Below are 13,243 nucleotides of genomic sequence, written 5' to 3'. Positions count from 1 at the left end.
AGATGGCCATAAGTTGAGGAAATGTACAAACAAGCTAAGGTATGGAAATGTGATGAAATGCTAAGAGAAATAATGACATAAATGGTTTCAGAGAAACTCAATAAGACTTGTATGAACTGACACAGAGTGAACTAAACAGATCCAGAACAATTTATATGGTAACCATAATATGGTAAAGGCAAACAACTTTGAAAGAATGAGACAATCTTATCAGTATAATGATCAACCACAATTCCAAAGGACTAATGATGAAACAGGCCTCTGCTTACCTTCCTTACTCTACTTACCTCTTGATAGAGAGAAGGAAGGACTCAGTGCAGAATGACACAATTTTTTTTACATGCCAATGTGGAATTTTGTTTTGGTTGACTATACATATTTGTAAAGGTTTTTAATTTTTTTTAAATGTCATATAACTCATTATACAACACACAAAAGCACAGTGAAGAGCAAAGTAGGGGAGGAGAGAAGTGCTAAATGGAAAAGAAAAGGACGTGCCAACATGATAGGGATGGCTATAATTCAAGGAATGTGGGTCACAAAAGACAAAGGAGGTGGGAAGAGAGCAAGAGGAAGAGTATGTAGTTTATAAAGGATCTTCTTGAGGGAGTTAGAAAAGAAATGGTATATAAATGATAATAGGTCAGACAGTGCCCGATACTAGCTATCAAGGTACCCTATTTCCCTAGGATACCTTAACTACAACTCAGAGTAATTTATGATGATATACCCCAAAGCATTTCTTTTTTATTTTAAATTTTTTTCAATTAACAAAAATCTATTTTCTCTCTCAAAACACCCCTCACCCTTATACCATTGGAAAAGAAAAAGAAAACCCTAGTAACAAATACAGTCAAACAAAATAAATTACCAGTGTGTGTGTGTGTGTGTGTGTGTATATACCGACACACATTTTCTGTTAGGGGGTAGGTAGTCTGTTAAGATTGGTTGGCAACTGCTCTAATCAGAAGTCTTAAGTCTTTCAAAGTTGTTTGATTTTGTTCCTGTATAAATTATTTTCCTAGTCCCACTCAGTTCACTTTGTATCAGTTCATATAAATCTTCCCAGGTACCTTAAAGTTTTTCATCATTTAACATTTCATTTCATTGAATTACACGCATATTTTGTTGAACACTTCCCCATTTGATGGGCACCTCCTTAGTTTCCAGTTCTTTGCTACTACAAAAGAACTGGTATAAATACTTTTGTATATATTGATCCTTTTCTTTAATCTCTTTGAGGTATAGGCCTACTTTTGCTGAGTTGAAAGGTATGTACCATTTAATGACTTTGGGGGCACAGTTCCAAAATACTTTCCAGAATGGCAACACCAACTGTGCATTCATGTGCTGGTCTTCCTGCAGTCCTGTCATTCTCCATTCTTGCCAATTTTGACATTATGATAGATGAAACCTCTAAGATGCTTTAATTTGTATTTATCCAATTATTAGTGGTGTAGAGAATTTTTTAATGGCATGTAATAGTTTATAATTCTTCCACTGAAAACTGCTCATTCATATCCTCTAACCATTTGCCAATTAGGTACTGTTTCTTCTTATAAATTTGAATCAATTCCTTAAATATTTTGAAAATAAATCCTTTATCAGAGAAACTTCAATAAGAGTTGACTATGAAAATAGGAGGGGAAGGGGATAAGGAGGGAGGGGCAAAAGAAGGGAGGGCAGATTGGGGGAGGGGGCAGTCAGAAGCAAATCCCTTTTAAGGAGGGATAGAGTGAAAGAAGATATATAATAGAGTGAATATCATGGGGAAGGGAATGGGATGGAGGGAAACAATTAACAATAATAATTGTGAAAAACAGAAAAGGGAAAAAATTGTACATAAATATTTATAGCAACTCTTTGTGATGGCTAAGAATTGGAAATCCAAGGAATGTCCATCAATTGGGGATTGACTGAACAAGCTGTGGTATATGATTATAATGGAATATTATTGTGATATAAGAAATGACAAACAGCATGATTTCAGAAAAACCTGGAAAGGCTCATATGAATTGATGTATAGTGAAGTGAGCAGAACTAGAAGGACATTGTGCACAGTGACAGCAGTATTGTTCTATGAGCAATTATGAATGACTTAACTACTCTCAGCAGTACAATGATCCAAGACAATCCCAAAGGACTAATGATGAAGCATACTATCTACCTCCAGAGAAAAAACTGATATTGATTGAACACAGACAATGGATTGTACATATATGGCCTATATCAGATTGGTTGCTGTCTTGTGGAGGGGGGAGGAAAGGAAGGGAAGGAGAAAAATTTGGAACTCTAAATCTTATAAAAATGAATGTTGGAAAGAAAAAGAAAAAAGAGAGGGGACTATGGGAGGCAGCTAGGTGGTTCTGTGCTTCATCTAGAGACAGGAAGACTTGAGTTCAAATCCAGATTCACATGCTTACTAGCTGTGTGACCCTGGGAAAGTCACTTAAACTATTTGACTCTATTTACTGGAGAAGGAATTGGCAACCCACTCCAGTATCTTTGCCAAGAAATCCCCACGGACAACACTGATGTATTATGGGACTCACTGGGTCATGAAGAGTCAGACACTACTGAATGACTTAACAATAACAAATCGGTAGGAGGAAATACAGAATGGGAATTTTGCTACAGTAACATTCTCAGGGTAGAAAAGGCCATGTGTTGTTAGCCTCAAGTATTATTTTAATGATAACAAAGGAAAAGAAAGGAAACTCTGGATCACAAAGCATGAGAGATACAGAAAACTTGCAAAATGTGCCAAAGATGTTAAAGCAAACAAAAAAATAACACAAGAGAGAGAGATTTAATGTCAAGTGAATCCATAGAAAAATCATGACAATTATTATGTAAAAGGTGGAAAAGAATAGAAAACTGAGCTTATCTATCATTACAGGTAATAAACACTGTTCTGCGATATATGAAACCTAGTGTAATGAATCACCTCACAAAGGTGACTTTTTCTGTCTCCTAAGTATGACTACCTTGATCAGGCTTTGAACAAGATGACACACAAACCTTAGGCCGTACTCTGAAAGTGAATGGCAAAGTGCCAACTCATGTGTTTGGAGGAGTTACATTGTGTCAGGGACCCTGAAGGAGATTCTTTTTTCCCCCTTTTATTTTTTTTACATTAATACATATTTATAGAATACAGCATTTCCATAACATAGTACAATAAGAAAGATGATTGTACATGAAACTGTAAATCTACTAAGCACAATTTGCTATTCCTTTCAAATATACAACAAAATTATCCTGTAAATTTCTTTTTTCTTCTTTTTTTTTCTACCCTCCCCCCACCCTACCCTAGAGATGACTTCTTTTAAAGTCTACAGAACAGCATGGAAGCTTTGCCCCAGGATGTTATTATAACAGTGCTGAAATTAGCATGGTTCGGATATTTTTGCATAGATTTTTTAACTTATAAAATTACCTTGGTGCCCAACTTTCAATATTCCCTGCAATTCATAGTAATAGTGTATCATTCTTCAATGATTGCTGTATATATATATATATATATTTTTTTTTCAAATTGCTTTGTGGAATATGCAACAGTTAAGAGAAATTTTGATTGATTCTTGACTTTAAAATCAGATGTCCCTGATGATGTCTTATAAAATAGCAAAAACGTTCCATTTAAATTTGGTAAAAGCAATGAGCACAATGTAAGAAAATAGAGTTTAATTCCACTAAGTGGTTTGAAAAAGAAATCAGTAAAGCCTTAAAGCAAAAAATAAAGGAAAATGTTTTGGTTGGGATTTTTTTTGGTTTTTGTTTTTTGTTTTTAAGAAGGAACCTTTACAGATATAGAAATAAGAAAATCTAACATATATTCTCCCATTATGTACAAATGCATGTGAATTAAAAATACAGCAGAGAGTTTGAAGAATTATAAGCTGGAGAGGTGGTGTAGCATGAATGAACACAGAGTCGACCTCAGACTCAGGAAGCTCCAGTTCAAGTCTCCTCACTGACACACCCAGGCTGTAAGACCCTGGGCAGCTCACTATACCTCTCTAAGACTCTAGGCTAAAGAGGACATCCAGAACTACACCAATGAAATAATAGAACCAGTTTTAAAAAACAATTTCAAGCAAAAATAAGGAGAAAAAATGCCTTTCTAGACATGAATTTCAGTCACCATGATTCAAACTTATTTACATTGCCATCATCCTCATAATCACACTTAGCATTTATATAATACTGATGTTGTGCTAGACACATTGTGTTGTTTTTGTTGTTTGTCCTTCATACTGAAAGAGGACCATGACATTGAGGTGATGTCATGACTTGCAGTGAATTGGATTTAAGTGAGGCAGGACTGTGCAAAGCCACTGAGCTCATTCTCTCTTTTGGAGCCATCTGGGTCCAGTGGAAAGATACATATCAGGATAACTGGAGATGGCCTTGGATGTTTAAGGCAATTGGGATTAAGTGACTTGCCCAGGGTCACACAGCTAGTAAGTGCCTGAGGCCACATTTTAAATCAGGTCCTCCCAACTTCAGGACCAGTGCTCTCTCCACTAGGCCACCTAGCTGGCAGGCATTGTGTTAAGCACTTTGCAAATATCTCATTTGAACTTCACAACAACATGGTAAAGAAGGTACTATTATCATCACCATTTCACTGTTGGGAAAAGTGAGGCAAACAGAGATTTAAGTGATTTGCTCAAGGTGACAGCTATTAAGTAACTGAGTTGAAATCTGAACTCAGTTCTTCCTGACTCTAGGCTCAGTGTTATAACCACTACACCACCTAGCTGCCCTATGTTTATAAGCAACTTTTGGCTATTTCCACTTCTATTATTTTACATTATACTCTTTAGTTCACTTTCACAAAAACAAGATAAAAAATTATGAAACAACATATTCTATTAATATTTATTTTAGTTTATAAATATGATTAGCTAGCAGGTTACTCCTCTTACTTACCTAGAATATTTTCATGCCTTAGCAATACAGTGTTATATAACTCTGTTTCTCTGAACCAAGATTTCTCATCACGGGAGGAGAATATCTTCACAGCAACATTTTCTCCTTGCCAGTGGCCACGCCACACCTCTCCATATCGGCCTTTTCCTGATGAAGGCAAAGCAAAGGTGATTTTGATCAATGGGCTCCATTAGAGAGAGCCAACTCCAATTAGCTCTCAAAGGTCCTGAGTGGTTACAAACTAAATTAAACTTTAAAAACAAGTCAATAAAATTAATGTCTGCAACTCCTTATTGTTTAGATTGTTTACCTTGAAAACCAATTTCACCAGCCACTGTAAGCCTTTGCCTATAACACATTCAATAAGACAGGAAACATTCAGCCTTCCTCAATATCTCTGAAGCCCTGCATACAGTCAGGAAGTATTATTCAATTTTAAAAGTGCAAGAGAATAATTATTATCATCAAGTTTGAAGGAAGTGAATAATGAAACATCATTTAGAATCATGAAGAACTATTCTAGTCTTGCCTCTACAACATGCTGGCCTTGTAACCCTGGACAAGTCATTTAACTACTCCATATCCCATACAACTCAGCTGATATGGTACAGAACAGCTACATCAATAAAGGGTATTTCCCCAAATGGAATTCTAAACAGTCATTGTGAACACAGATCCTAGTTAAAAAAATATATTGTAGCTGACATTTATATAGTACTTTATAGGACTATGGTCTGAAAGTTTGGGAAGCCAGAAGTAAGTGAAGAAAGGGAAACAATTCTACTGCTATTATTAGGGTAGCATGAGGCAAAAATTCCTCTAGTATTGGTACACAGTTGAAGAGTTCACTGTGAGAAAGGGAAACAAAATTATGGCATATTGAAGTATAAACTGGGGACTGGAGAGAGAAGAAAAGAAACCTTCACTGAAGAGGAAGAATAAGTATTTTTGAAATGCTTTAAACTGCATATTCTAAAAACAGAGTCTGATATTGAGAAGTGTGATGACTATTTGGTTTCTTGACAGAACTGATGGAACCCATTCATGAACGGTGCATTAATGTACACCAGCCACAACAATGGAAAGGCTACATGAGCTTTTAAGTTTCTGAACATCTGCATTGGATAGTTGTGATTCGGCCCTAATGGCATATGATCCAGTCCTGCTGAATCAATATACCTATCTTTGACTACCACAGACTCTCTTTTCCATTATTTAATTGAAGGAAATATATTGACCTTAAGTATTATAACAACAAGCATAAAGCAAGAGGGAAAACACAAACATATGTGCACAAGGATGGAAAAATACATGCACACACATTCAATACTCAATCTAGTAGCATCTTCTTGCTAGAGAGATAACTTGAAACAAGTGTTCTTCCTTTCTTTGGTGCTGTAGGATTTCTCCCAAGGTTATGTGGATTTTGGTACTTGATTTTAAGTTTGTGAAAATATAGTTATCCCTTCCATATCATGGGGTTAGGGGTACAGTGCCCCTGCAATCTGAAAAACCTGTATAAAAATTGTTTGGCCGTCTCTTTGTATCAGAGAAGAAATCTGATTTTTTTATTTTACTATTATAGGGTATTTACAATAACTTATTGTAAAATTTGGGTTAAGTATTTGATCATACACTCTGTCATTGGCTAGCCTTCATGTGTCATCTGAAGTCTCCACAATACTCCCCCCCAAATTCCCATTTAATTTCTTCTTGTTGTTTGTCCTTCATTCCCAAAGAGGACCATGGTATTGGGGTGATGCCATGGCTTGCACTAAATTGGATTTAAATGAGGGAGAGCTGTGCAAGGTCACCAACCTCACTCTCTCCTTCAGAGCCATCTGGATCCAGTGGCAAAATATATATCGGGATAACTGAAGATGGCCCTGAATGTTTGAGGCAATTGGAGTTAAATAACTTGCCCAGGGTCACATAGCTAGTAAGTGTCTGAGGTCAAATTTGCACTCAGGTCCTCCCAACTTCAGGGCCAGTGCTCTATCTACTGTGCCACCTTGCTGCCCCTAACTTTCTTGTGCTGACATTGCAACTTTCTATATGCAATATATTGAAACCGAGATATATCTCTTCCATGATATGTAAGAAATAACTATAAGTACATTAACACCAGGGCACACATTACTATGAATACTGACTGAAAAGCATTTCCTTGTTTCTTAAGCACCCACCCTGTGGAAACTGCTAGAGCTAAAAAGGCTCATAATAGTCTGCTGACTCTTAACTAGGGACTGCCCTTCATCTATTTAACACAATTGAAATAACCTTGCCGTGGAAGTTATACTTAGAAGATGGACTGCAGGATTAATTATAATGCAAGTCAAAAGATCTCATAATCTCTGCTCTCTTTCCAGTCCTCCCCTCATCCCATTTATAGCTGTATGTTGTAAGTAATCTTGTTTATCCTGCTTATGGTAAACTTATTTAACTCTGTGCTAATACTTTAGTCATCTTAGCCTCTTACTTAAGAGTGTTGAGACTACAGCTAGTTTTCTGAGGCATACTGGTTTGTTGGTCCATAGGATATTTGCTAAACTCAATGTCTGTTATAGAATTTTCAGTTGCTATATACTAGTGTTCAGTTTAAATCATCATATATGCTAACTGATCTACATTTCAAGGTTTAATCTTTGCCTTTTCAGAGCACAGTCAAAAGGAAGGAAGGACTCAGTATATAAAACTTTTTTTTTTGCTTCTATCAGCAAGAATACTGCCAATTCTCTTAGAGCATGCTTCAATCCCCACTCCTCCTTTGGATTTTCTATTGAAATGTCTCCACCAAATGTATTTGGAGCCAACTACTTTTAAGAACTATGCAATTTAAAAAATGAAGTCCACTGCTCCTGCAGTTATTTTTAAAGCCCCTAGCATCCTGGTGGAGAGCCAACACCATTTTTAAGATGCCGTACACACTTTTCCTGGGCTCTAGGACATGATCTATGGCAGCAGAACAAGTTCAGTGGAGCACGCACCAAAGAAGTAATCAAGATTGACCACTTTACTCTCAAAGCTTGTGGGGAAAGAGTTGGCAATCTTCCCATATAATTTGAAGTATGGAATGAAAATTAGAAACATTTAGCATTGTCCTTCTCTATCTGATAGTCAGCCCTTTAAGTGTAACACTGATTCTTCTCCTGATTTCTCAAAGGCCTTAAAATCTCAGCAGACTTTTCAGAGAAAAGACAGCAAGCAGCCTAGAAATCTTTTCAAATTCAATTTGGGAATCTGCCTATCTACTGGATAAAGAATTTCTACTTCTTTTTTTTTAACCAAGCCTAATTTTTCATTTCTATTTATAATGTCCTGTGATGCAACTCCCATTCTTTCATTCGAAAAAAGCTTCTAATTGATATGTATAAAGAGCTTTATTTTCAACAAACTACTTTGACATGTCCATATTTATTTTAGCCCTCATATCAAAGAGGAATCCATGAAAGATTGAACATTACTGGATTAAAAAAACAACAATAACAACAACAAAACCAAAATGCTCCATAAAAGCTACTGAAAATCAAAAACCTTAAGTCAGGACCCTCAAGAATATTTTCTATTCAGAAGATGTTTCTAGTTTAAAAAAATAGTAATGAGATAGCATTTACTGAGCACTATAAAACTTACCAAGCACTTTTTACATATACCACACATAAAATAACCAGCATTTATTAAATGCTTACCAAAAACCCTGTGAGATAAATGTTATTATGCCCATTTTACAGACAGGTAAAAAGGAAGCTGCAAAAGTTAGATGACTTGTCCAGATACTCATAAGTAGTAAAGAACCTAAGAGACATGTTAAAATCTCCACCTTCCTGACTGAAGGATACATGAATACCTAGAGTCATGAATTGTTAAAGCTACAACTAGGGAATACATAAACCCCAAAAATCCAAAAGGGTAATTCAGTTCTACAGGAAATTAGACAAGTACATTTGGGGTTCAGAAAAGTACATGCTGAATGTTTTCCTTCAGTCTCCATGTGGACCAAAAGTCCATACTATGCTAAAGGGTCAAGACTTGTCTCCTCACACAATTGTAATGAGCAAAGATGAGAACCAAATTTCCCATCTCCCATTCCATTATCTATTCTCAGAAGAGAGCAAAGGAGAAAAAGGGGGGAAAAAAACTGTTACCAACCTACACACTCCAGTAGTGTAATCTGACGAGCCACGGTTCTTTGTACGAGAAAAGGAAGACCAGAGCCACTTCCTGATGTACAAGAATGATCCATTAAATCCTGTGGTTTGAAACAAGGAGAAAGAAGGACCATTGGGAAATAGCTAAGAGTAATTTCTCTTTATTCAATAAAAGAATACAAGGACAAAATAAGCATGCATGTTATCACTTGCTGACGGGATGTAGTCATGAACGAGAAATAACATAATGAAATTTCCCTTTTAAAAAAAGCCAACCCAAATCTGCTTCTACAAATGAGGTATGTAGTCAAAAAATATATATGTATATATTTTCTTGGTTACCAGTTGCAGAGAGAGTTTTCCTTTTCACTCATAGAGTCAGCCAAGGAGAGACGTCTTCCTAAACACAGTGACAAGATGGTGGAAATCTCTCATTTGAAGCAGGGACAGTATCCTTACATAGCCAATTGTGGAACCACGTAAATGGTGGTAATAATACCATGAAAGGAGGCAGCATTCCAAAAAAGTAATTGCTTTTCAAAATACTTTAGTAAAGGGGCAAAGTTTTAATGTTGGTCTGTTTACATTTCATGTTCTTTCACTTCCTCTAAACCTCTGAGAATCACTAGCAATCACCAAACTTACAAAAAGGCAAATATTAATCCAAGGGGCAGAAAAAGGAGACTCGAGAGACTAGATAAACTATAAAATGGATAATCATGGGTTGCCTAGAGTTCAAAGGGTTACTTTTGAAGCCTTCTGCTCCATAATAGTTTGCTATTCATTTTTCTCTCTTCATATTTTTATTCTTTATGTGTTTAACCTTTACAACACAGCTAAGAGATTCTTCTTGAAGTAACAAGTTTTCTTTTAAATAATCAAATGCTGTGATTTGTCAAAAAGGAGATACACCTAGTCTCATCCCAGGAATAAACCATGCATTTTAGTTTTGTAAGACAATTCACTAGTGGATAAACATAATTTCAGCCAAGAATTCGCAAATGGATAACTCATTTAAATGAAGAAGTCAACAGACTGCAATTCATGACAGTTTATATATCTTGTTTTTAAGAGTGTTCGTCAAACTGGTACCATAGCATGATTTTATACTGTCATCTCATCGGATTGACTTTAAAAGACTATTCTGGGACATACTCCCATCCTTCTTCTTAAATTGTAAAAGCTATTTAAACAGTAATTTACACTAGCTGTTCCTATCATTGCCCTTGGTAATTAGTTCTATGTTAGCAGCTCAGAGGAATGAAGCTCTGTCTAATTTATTTTAGCACCCTATTTTGCCTGAGCTTTGTAAGAATTCCCTCTTGCCCCTTCTCTTTTCACTAACTCGATAAATTCATCTAATTTCTCTTAGAACTTGAGAGGTCTTAAGTGCATTTCCTTTTGAAGAAAACAATTTTCTGTCTTGAAATTGAATACATCCTCTTTCCAGGGTACTTCCAGGAACATATTAAGTAGATAGGTGGAAATATGTCCAAGATAGGCAAAAGATAGGAGAAGAGACAGCTGGGTGAGGTAACTCTAGGCCTATCCTCATTTACCCCCAAAGGTGGAATGAATGACCCAGCAGCAGGTCTTCAGGGTTTTATTAGTCTAGTCTACATGTTGAAATTAGCAAAAGCTTCTTGCTTTTTCTGAGAATACAAAGTTAGCTGATATCCCATTTTAAGAAGAAGCTATTCTTGAAATGTCATACCAATCATTTCTTCCTAAAAGGTTTCTGACTTGTCTACTCTAATTTAGTTATCTTGGAACCTCTCAATAACTCATTACTTGTGGATTTGCCCTATATTCCTTAGAGTAGGCAGCATATTAAGGATTCCTTTGAAGGAATACATTTTACTTTCCTCCCTATCTTAATGTGAATAGTCACAGTCTAAGAAATCTGAGGAAATCTACCCTCTGCTTTTCAAAATCAACAGAAGCTTTATCACATTAGTGCCTTTTAAAAATTTACCAGAGAAGCTCTTGCAAACAAAAAAAAAGTTTCTATGTCAGAAAAGCTGGATTTTAGGAATAGACCTTTTAGGCCCTGAGTAAAAAAATAATAATAATATATATTTTTTAAATATGGGGAAGAGAATTTAAAACATAAAAATGTAGCCCTACATCCCAACCTCTTACAACAAAATTCTTGTGTTGTATAAAGCCTACTACTTGCACACAGTGTTCAGTATGGTACAAATGACTTCCTATAAAACAAAGAATACAAAACAATACATTTGACATTTTAGTACCAAAAGGATCTAACCAGGGATGAAAAGGCTTATTTACTATTAACGTTCTTATCAATATTTTAAAACTGTGTTAAAAAAAAAACTAGAAGACACTGATAGTTCTTTCAAAATGGTTCCATCATAGAAACATGAAAAAGAGAATTTCTATATGTTTTAAATCCTTTTAAATAACCCTCTCCATTTTAACCATTCAAAAAGTTTCATTGCTCCACAAGGTGGCAGCACAGGGATAGTAAAGCTCCTTTCTCTTCAAGACACAAGTTTTAACAGCTTAACAATTAGGAGTTATGTTGCAATAAATGAAAGGCAAAATAATTTGGGAAGGATAAAATAGGACAGTGGGGAATTTAAATGGTAGACAAGCCTATACAATCAAAGAAAAAAAACTAACACTAAAAAAAAAAGAATTTAGAAGAAAAATGAAACTCTCCCTTCCATTAATATAAGCATCTATCCATGTTTAATGTCATATGACTGCCCAAAAAAGTAATGTGAACCATGACCATAAGCTCACAACATGAGTGACTTGTACAGCATGCACAGCTCTGGGCAGCTTTGTAAAATCTATCTATCTATCTATCCATCTATCTACCTACCTATCTAAATTCTGCCAAGCACAGTTACTAGCTAGTACTTGGTATTTCATATTTCAAGTAAAAGAGTACAATGGACCTTTTTTTCCTATATCATCCAGCCCTTGTGGACTTTTTAAAAATTTCCAGCCCCATTCAAAACTCACTGCTAAGGTGCTGTCGCCAACATTTGTAGTGATGAGTCCATCAATGGTACCATATTCCACTTCTCTAGGGTTAAGCCGCTCCTGATTCCGTTTTCTAAATTTCCGAATGCCCACAACCAGTAGAATAACAAAAAGGCATGTTGCTATAGAGAGGCCTATAAAGATGGCCATATAGTCCAGGCCGAATCGTGAATATCCTCCTGGGAAGGATTTCCCTAGAGAGAAAAAGGTAATTAATTAGCCATAAAGATCACTGTTTGCTTGGTATATAAAGGAGATTTCTTTTAACAATAAGCTTTAGTTTTAAAAACAAGACATATCCTTCTTTCAACATAAAACATTACAAGAGGGTAGGGGGGAAAGTCATTTCAAATTCTAACATTCAACAACCTAAGCAATAAGAACAAAATTTGGGTTTGCAAAAAATCTACTACAAATTAGATAATAAACAAGAAAACATTTTTAAACTTAACAAAACAAAAGCAATAACTGCTGACAAGAGAATTTGACCTGCAGTGTTTTTCACCTTCAGAGCCTTGAAAAACACCAGTCTTCAATATTACTATGACAAAGGTAGTTATCTGAAGCAAACAAATTAAATCTGTGGCAGATTTTCTTCCTCACCTTCCACTTCACTATGGAAGTTTCTCTCCAACTTCAAATACATCACAAGTAGGTATTGTCCTCCAAATCTTCCTCAGATACCATATCTTTGAGACTATCCCTCTCTCTGTTTAAGAGCCTACAAGTTTCCCAGCGGTCTTATGAATCAAGTTCAGCCTTAAACTATTCATCCTCAACCCCCATCACTTCACTTCCCAGAATGCTCTGCTCTAGTCTGGCCCTTTACTTTGTGCCCTCAGCATGGGTGCTGTATATAACTCTTCCTTGTCTTCAGTCTTTTCTTATCCTTCATTATACCCTTTCGACTTTGCCAAATCAATCTTGAGCCAAATGCTTTCATGCAGCTCACCCCCTAACTATTCAAACCCACAATGAAATACATTTGAGATACATGATCTCAAAGGTCTTTAAATTCTTTAACTCTTTTCACTTATTTGCAACCCTGTAAAAATTACAATTGGTCCTATATGTACTTTTACTTGATAATATACTGGAGCAGACTTTCAGGTCATATGTCTAACAAGATAGAGGACTAGACA

At 35.8% G+C, this 13,243-nt stretch overlaps 1 protein-coding gene across 1 annotated transcript in view; it reads right to left on the bottom strand.

Annotated features, from left to right (window-relative positions):
• ACVR1 (activin A receptor type 1) overlaps window positions 1-13,243 on the bottom strand; it is a 146,940-nt gene that overhangs the window by 34,773 nt on the left and 98,924 nt on the right. Inside the window, 3 exon segments of the mRNA XM_043997145.1 lie at window positions 4,939-5,085; window positions 9,088-9,187; window positions 12,081-12,295. Of these exon segments, the coding sequence (XP_043853080.1) occupies window positions 4,939-5,085; window positions 9,088-9,187; window positions 12,081-12,295 (462 nt within the window).

The sequence above is a fragment of the Dromiciops gliroides genome, chromosome 3, assembly GCF_019393635.1.
Source record: "Dromiciops gliroides isolate mDroGli1 chromosome 3, mDroGli1.pri, whole genome shotgun sequence".
In the NCBI taxonomy this organism is placed as follows: domain Eukaryota; kingdom Metazoa; phylum Chordata; class Mammalia; order Microbiotheria; family Microbiotheriidae; genus Dromiciops; species Dromiciops gliroides.
The sequence above is the reverse complement of the archived record's forward strand: the minus strand, read 5'-3'. Positions and strand labels throughout refer to the sequence as shown.